This window comes from Manacus vitellinus, unplaced genomic scaffold (assembly GCF_001715985.3).
Source record: "Manacus vitellinus isolate BGI_N305 unplaced genomic scaffold, ASM171598v3 scaffold_85_pilon, whole genome shotgun sequence".
Classification (NCBI taxonomy): Eukaryota; Metazoa; Chordata; class Aves; order Passeriformes; family Pipridae; genus Manacus; species Manacus vitellinus.
Genome location: NW_021940845.1, coordinates 193850 through 201912, shown reverse-complemented (window position 1 = coordinate 201912; position 8063 = coordinate 193850). Strand labels below are relative to the sequence as shown.

The 8063-nt window shown below is 43.4% G+C and overlaps 1 protein-coding gene across 1 annotated transcript; it reads left to right on the top strand.

The window, feature by feature from the left end:
* Window positions 1-3033: 3033 nt before the first annotated feature.
* On the top strand, window positions 3034-7617 carry ASIP (agouti signaling protein). The gene is made up of 3 exons (XM_008921092.2): window positions 3034-3229; window positions 6245-6306; window positions 7334-7617. Exons 1-3 carry the CDS (start codon window positions 3049-3051, stop codon window positions 7508-7510), a joined length of 420 nt encoding a protein of 139 aa, XP_008919340.2. The 5' UTR covers window positions 3034-3048; the 3' UTR covers window positions 7511-7617.
* The last annotated feature ends 446 nt before the right edge of the window (window positions 7618-8063 follow it).

Genomic DNA, 8063 nt, shown 5'->3' with positions numbered 1-8063 from the left:
TCAGCAATTGTGCTGAGATAAAGATGTGGAAATACAGTGGAAACAGCATTTTGGGGTGGAAGCTCATTTAAACAGTACATTGGGGACAGGCCAGCATGGGCTCCACCAGGGAGCTTTGTGCCAACACTGCAGGTGTGTTATAGAGCATTTCCTGCAGCCAGGCTAAAAAGCTGCTTAAAAAAGCAAAATCTACAGTATGAACACTCCCACGTGCAAAGCAAACGGCTCCCAGCTCCCAGCTTGCTCTCTTCACTCTAACCCAGAGCCTGGAAAGAGTTAGAGCCCAAATGTCTGCATTGACCTGCCATAGACAAGCCATGTGTCACAGAATGAAGGAGCAGATTGGGCTGGAAGTGACCTTTAAAGGTTATTTAGTCCAACTCCCCGGCCATAAGCAGGAACATCATCATCTAAAGCAGGTTGCCCAAAGACCCTCAACCTGATCTTGAATGATTCCTCAGATGGGGCATCACCACCTTTCTGAACAACCTGTGCTGGTGTTTTACCACCCTCACTGTAAAAAATGTCTTCCTTCCCTGTATGCCCAGACCCAGAAAAATCAGCAAAATTAAATGTTGAGCAGGCTACCATTTTTAAGTAACATATTATATTTGACCAACTGCATATTTGGGAAATATAGATAAGCTTTTGGGCACACAAGCCATTATTTAGGTCTTTTATGACTTTTAAGCATGCACTTGGAATATGAACATCACTAGGGGCACTCAGGTTGGTAAAATTAGGTCCATGAAAAGAAATTCTAATTATGACCTGAATGGTTTTCTCCATGTAAAGCCATGTGACAGAGAAGTCACTGAGGTTTGGATACCTTTTGTGAAAGGAGATGGGAAAAAGCAAATAAAAGGGTATTTCTTCTGCACAGAAGAAAAAGATGAGGGTAGGATCCTGACTTAGCAAATATTTTCACATACTTCCATTATACAATTGCCCCAGGCAAGGGCTGAACATCTGTAGAAGACTTTGCAAGATCAGGGCATGAAAAGAATGAACACAGACAGGTCATCTTGACCCTTTACTCAATTGCAATAGCTGAAAACTCAAGCCCACGATTTCACCATCACAACAAATATTCATGGGAAGACTTGTTCCTTTTGGTTATTGCAATTTTTATTTTCTTCTAAATAAGGTCTACTTTCTTCTCCAGGAGGTTATTTGGAATCAAATGAAAGATTCCTCCCATCTCATTTTACAAAACTGGAATCAATTGGCTCAAAGAAGACTTTTACCCACAGCCATGACCATGGCCCAGCTGGGGTCTGAACTTTACATCAGCTTTGAACAACACCAGCTGTGGATCACTCAAAATACAGATATAACAGCCCTCCCTTCCCAAGGTTAATCCCCCAGTGTAAATCTCCAGGCTCTATTTCAGTTGCACCTCACACAGATGTCTAAACCACAAAGGATCCAACACGTGCTTCCCTGCAAATCCCACTGGAGTCCTAACAGATGTGGGATCATAGAAACATAGAATGGTTGGGGTTGGAAAAGACCTTAAAGCTCATCCAGTTCCAACACGGGCTGGGACACCTTCCACCAGCCCAGGTTGCTCCAAGCTCCATCTAACCTGGCCTTGGACACTTCCGGGGATGGGGCAGCCACAGCTTCTCTGGGTAACCTGTGCCAGGGCCTCACTAACCTCTGAGTAAAGAACTTCTTCCTAATGTCCAGCCTAAATCTCTCTCTTTTCTGTTTGAAACCATCCTGTCTTGCCCTATTGCTCTCTGCCCGTGTAAAAAGTTGCTCTCCCTCTTTCTCATAACCCTGTTTAGGCACTGGAAGAGGCTCTGAGGTCTCCCTGGAGCCTTCTCTTCTCCAGGTTGAACAATCCCAGCTCTCCCAGCCCATCTCCAGAGCTGAGGTGAATATCCTCATGGCACAGCTACAACCACCATGGAAAGCAGCATCCATACACCCAGCACTGATCTGGTCCATGAGCATGGGCTGGAGAACAGACGATTTTAGAACTGAGCCCAAACGCTTGGAGTTAGAAGCATAATATTCACCATCTCACAGGAACAGAGGGGCAGTGGGGGCTATAAAAGCACGTGCAGAGAACAGATTCTGCATAGCAGCAGTGACCAGATTGAAGCCCTTCCAATGCAGAAACTCTTCATCTTTTAACTCTCCAGTAATGAAGTCATCACAAGCAGATGAATGGCTTAAAACATTTGGTTCCACTCCCTCCTTTTACTGCTACCAGTAGCTTTTCACTGATGAAAGACTACCCATAAATCTGGAGGCTGACAGTGCTCCCGGGGGAAGGTTCCCATAACTCTGACACAGCACCAAAGTAATGCACATGGAAATAAAAATCAGCTTTGAAACACAGCCCTAGAAGGAGCCCAGGCTGGTGACACAATCTGTGTGCCCCTCACTGCGTCACCGGGGGCTGGCAGTGTCATCTGAGGTGAATGGCCACACTCTGCTCAGGTTCCTCCATAAATATCCTCAAATCCCACGGACTTTGTCACATCTTGCAAGTCATTCAGTGCACAGTAAGGTCCATAAAGACTTTACAGCACTGGGCCTTTTCATAACTCGTGTGAGTTACAGCCGTGATTTACTGTGGGATTAGAGCAGTCACTTTTGAGGTTATTTTCAAGAGGAGAGAACTACAGGGAAACACAATTTGTGGTTTTCGGCAGTTTTTTTTAAATTGTCATTATTTTTCCATGTTTTCTAGGACAAATTTTTTAACGAGATTTTCTGGGAAAAAAGTCTGATGAAGCGATTGAGCTTCTGCCCTTGGTCATACGTTGTTGGGAGACCTCCTGCATCTTCTGGGAAAATAAACATTTCAAGGAAAGAACCAGGAAAAAAGAGACTGTCTAAGAGAGTTCTATTTGATACAGTGTTTTTCCACTCCGACAACTAGAAACTTGGGCATTCTGGTATCAAAGTGCTGGAAGTAAAAGAACTGCCAAAGTTTTGTTGCTAAAGCTGCACAACGTGACAGAAAACCATTTCTGAGATTCATATCCTTGCACCTCTTCCACCTGCAGGTTTTGACCGACTCTGGTTTTCATGACGATGGAATCTTTCCTCCCCACGATGGAAAGGAAGAGGCTCTTCCTCAGCCTCCTGCTCTGCTACAGCTTGCTCAGAGCTGCTGATTCCCACATGGTCACTGAGGAGAAGGCAGAATGCAACCTGTCCAGGAGCAGCAGAATGGATCTCTCAGATCTCCCACCCATCTCCATAGTAGGTGAGTAAAATCTGCCATTCGGTGCCAAATTAACAGGATTTGCAGAAAATGCAGTTGTTGGTTCCTACAGACTATTTGGATAACACTGCAATGTCACACAATTGCCTTAGTGCAGAGCTGTTGTGGCTACAGCACCCAAGAATGACAATGTGACAACCCTCAGTTTTGGGGAAAAAAAGAATAGTCATCAGATGACTTATTTTAGTTTTACAGACTTTACTTCAGGTCCTATCATACTGCAGGTCTTTTTGTGTTTAGGTGTTCTTCTGCTAATATGGGCAATAACCTTCCTTTGAAAATCTCATGCATATAAAAAATATGAACATAATGTGGGGTCTTTTGAAATATCTGCTCTTGTGGTAGAGAAATCAACAGTATTAACAGGTATTAATATCACCCCAGTTTAACCAGGGGAAGAAAAGAGCACTGCAAGGGAGAGCCAGGGGTTATCTATTTATCCAAGACAGGACCAGCTCTATCCCTACTCTTACTCTGTCCTGTTAGGGAAGAACCTTGTTAGGGCAAAGCTTAACTCTTTTCTTCACAAGATATTTTCCTTGTGTCTGCCCTAATTTACACAAACTTCTCCTTTCAAGAATCAAGTTTTTGGAGCTAATTAGCTGCAGAACACCATTCATAACTGTCAAAACACTAATAATGCAAAAAATACTCTTGTTTAGCTCCTTTCTACAGGCTTTTAGAGCTTTTGCTTAAAGCAGTTTGGTTTCTTACCTTGTTTATTGTATTTTTTCAGAGCTCTTACTCAGGACAACATTTCTTTAAGGAAAAACAGTTGCCCTGCACTTGCATTTCTACAGAAATCTGAGTGTTTGAATGCTGAGTTAACTTGGCCTTGTTTAACTGCAAGTTTAGTGAACCTTGTGCAGCCTCCCAAGCTGCACCATTGCATGGTCCTTGTGATCCCTGATACCTTCAGCATCACACTTCCAACATTTTTTTTTTTACTCCAATTAAAATCAGAGATATAAAATATACTCACTTCAGTTGATTTCTCTGTCTTCTCACAAAAGTGAGCCCCTGTTTTAAACATGACAGAGATGCTGTGTCATGCCATGTGGAAGTGTCCAAGGCCAGGCTGGATGGGGTTTGGAGCAACCTGGGCTAGTGGAAGGTGTTCTACTCGTGGCAGGGGGTGGAACAAAATGAGCTTTAAGGTCCCTTCCAGCCCAAACCATTCTGGGATTCCATGAACTGAGTTTACTACAGAGATGGAACATCTCTCAGATACTCTAAGAATTACCTTCCTTTTTCAGAACAAAAAGGGGAGGTTGGAGTTATTTTCAGTACAGCTCGTTTTGAGGTACCAAACTCTTCCATGGCTCTGCAAGGATTCTCTGCTATTCCTTTGCCAACAGACATGCAGGATAGCAAAGATCCCCTAACACTGTCAGGCCCTTTTGCTCTGGAGGGTTCTGCAATGCCCCACAAAAGCCCTTGTCCCTCTCTGCCCCATTTGGTTGTCTGCAAAGAGACTCCTCCTCCCTCAGGAGCAGAGCATCCTGTATCCCCTCCATGGCACATCCCAGCTATTCTGCTTCCCCATTTTAGAGTCAACAGAGGGATGAAGCAATCAGCCAGGGAGTGAAGAGCAATCCCCAGCACACTGATAGTCTGAGTCTAAGCCAACACCACAATCTCCAGTTCACCTCTGCATTCGTTCCTCCCCTACATACAATGTCATTTCATACAATAGAGTGAACATTTGACACTGAAAATGCAGGAAAAGTTCAAAGAAACAGATCTCTGCATAACACTCACCTCTCTTATAGCCAAAGCAATCCAAACAATCCTGTACAACTGGACTACACAAAGTCAAATTGAGGTAGATTTAAATTACTTACACGTACCTTTGTTACTGTCAGGAAGTTTCAAAGGACAGAATAACAAAGAACACTCAATATTCCAGTTGGAACTGCATCCAAATCACTAATTGAGTTAGTGCAATACCTTTATTAAGGCTTGCCCTTATTAAGTGACAATAACTTTATATGCTTGAAGTACAGGTTTCCCCCCCACACTATTTCTTAGAGATACATAACTCTAACCATAAAAAATCATGATTAATAAATGAAATGCCTCAAACCAGCCCAAACTGTTTGTTCTTCACTCTGTTGCAATCAGCAAATATTCAGAAGCATACTGATAGAGAACACTGGAATAGATGAGGAGCCACCATTTATCAGTGGGGATATGGACATTTTTTATCCCAATCATTCATTACATACACACAGTGCTTATTACAAAACTCACACACAGAGTAAAGGTATCAAAAATATCATAACAGGTTGGGGAGCTGGGAAGTGTCTCACACTTTAACAGTCTTGCTGTGTTAGAGGCCAAGACAAGTCTTAGTCATGGAATTTATATATAGTTATAAATGTATATATATAGTGATAAAGACATGATAATCCAAGTTACAGGCACATGAATGAAACACCTTTGAGAATAATGTTTTCTAAAACAAATGGTGGGTGGAGAAGGAACAAAGAACTGCAAGTGAAAGGTGGCATAACTCAGATGAGGAGTTTGTAACAAACCAGCAAAGAGTTTTTGCTTGTGAAAACCAGTGTACACTTCCTAATTCCTTCCAAAATTATGCATGTAACTCCACCTTCTAACAGGAAAAAAAACCAGAATTCTAAAGATTTTTCCTATTTTTGTTCACATGACTAATGTTCATGAGTACCCTCATCTTTTAGACAGGGACCTTTAATTTTATTTCTCCGAAATTGTTCCTTGTTTGCATCTACCAAACAAAGTGTAAAAATTCTCTCCTAAAATACAAACATCAGTGTTCTTCTGCTTTGCACAAGCAGCAGTGACAACAAGAGTTCAGACACTCTGTGCCTGAGGTGAACACCTTCACTGGAAAACACACAGGGATGAGGTGGCAATGCAAGTTATTTGCCTTCTCTCACCCAAAAATAGGATTATCTCAACGAAACACCATGCTGTAAAATTGGTTTCATATTATTTGTGCTATTCTCATTGAAGATTTAACTAGAAGATCCCAGAAAGTCAGCAGGAAAGAGGCAGAGAACAAGAAATCTTCCAAGGTAGGTGGTTGTTCAGAAAACTTTGTTGAATTAGAATGGTTTGTTACATGTAGAGTTTCCCTCTGTGCATTTGTTTGGAAGGCTTTTACTGCCATTCCCTGAGTTAAATAATTGACATACAGCTTAAAGCTCTAAATACTGTAAAACCACATGCAAAATGATAAAGGTGGAAAGAAAACTAGAAGCTGTGGCTGCCCCTGGATCCCTGGAAGTGTCCAAGGCCAGGTTGGATGGGGCTTGGAGCAACCTGGGCTGGTGGAAGGTGTCCCTGCCCATGGCAGGGGGTGGAACAAGAAGGGCTTTAAAGATCCCTTCCCATCCAAACTATCCCATAACTCTGAGTTACAAAGGAGCACAGGGTGCCTGCAGCTGGCATGTTCCAGAGATCCCTCCCAGGTCCCAGGCACGTGCTGAGCAACCCAAAATTTCCCACCTTTCCCGGTCCCAGACGGAGGAGCAGCACTCCTTGGGCAGGCTGGGGGACACTTATCCGTGTGTGCAGTTCAGGTTTCTCATGGATGAAGGATCACTGGGCTCCAAGGGCAGCTTGGCAGCCCAGCCCTGGGAGGTGGAGCATTGCCAGGTCACCTCCCTGCTCTCTCAGCCCAGCAGAGTAGTACCAGCCCCACAGACCGACAGGGAGGGTTCAGTCTTTCATTTGAAAAGTCTGGGGATCCAGGCACAACACCTTAATTAGTTTTATTGATAACTTCACCACCTTTGGATGTTTTTCTATACCTTTCTTCACTGTGTCCACAGTTTTCCCTACAGATCATTTTCCAACACTCTGCCCAGTCACAGTCAAAATCCAGGGCTCACAAAGTTTACCATTTTGCTCAGAGGGTTGGTCTCCAGCCACCATTTCCCACGATCCAGACCAACCACACCTCTGTGTTGCTAATCCAGGTCTCACTGCCAGCAACCACCTCCTCACCTCAAGCCAGTCCCTCCCTCTGTTCCCTCCCTTGACCCCTGTGACCTGTGCTCACTTCGCTTTTCCACGAATTCCCACGTTTTTGTCTTCTAGAAAAATGCTGAACGCAAGACCCCTCCGAAACCAAGGCCCCCACCAGCTGCCAACTGTGTGCCAACCTTCAGACCCTGCAAACCACACCTGAATTCCTGCTGTAACTACTGTGCTTTGTGCAAATGCCGAATTTTCCAGACAATCTGCCAGTGCCTAATGTTAAACCCCAAGTGCTAAGCCAAGCTGGGGACACAGTGAGGCTCCTGTCTTTCTTTAGCTTCTCAAGTGGGTATTTTGAATTGCTCCGTGGGTATGGCAAAATAGAGAGCTCTCTGAAGCTTGGATTTGCCCCTCTTAAAATTTAGTGGACAGGTTTTTTTATGGGGTTAATGGTATCACAACCAGGCTGTTATTTCAAGGAGCAGACAACCAGGGAGATTGACAGTGATTAGGTATTTTTAGCAAAGAGTTTGTTTTAGGGTGAATTCTTGATTTTTGGTGCTTTGGGACTGTTTGGGTTTTTGGTTCTTTTTTTAAGAGAGTCATAACCCTTTTCACATATTCAACAAAAATCAGGACAAGAATTTATGTAGGTTATTCTACCTGAAAATAAGGCAATTTGTCAATCATCCTCAGCTGAGCATCAGTCCATCCACCTTCAGGGTTTGTAGTCATTGCAGTAACCAGCACCTCCCATGTGTATAAAATACATGTATACTTGAACCCTAAATGTATCTGTGCCTCATAACATAAAAATCAGATTTTTTTTTCCCCAGCCATGTCCATAGGA

What these genes read in the sequence shown, in the direction of transcription:
- ASIP (XM_008921092.2), top strand. Translation starts at nt 3,049, where the DNA reads ATGACGATGGAATCTTTCCTCCCCACGATGGAAAGGAAGAGGCTCTTC. An exon ending in CCCACCCATCTCCATAGTAG is followed by an intron (nt 3,230 to 6,244) that starts GTGAGTAAAATC and finishes TTCTCATTGAAG; the next exon opens with ATTTAACTAGAAGATCCCAG. An exon ending in AGAACAAGAAATCTTCCAAG is followed by an intron (nt 6,307 to 7,333) that starts GTAGGTGGTTGT and finishes TTTGTCTTCTAG; the next exon opens with AAAAATGCTGAACGCAAGAC.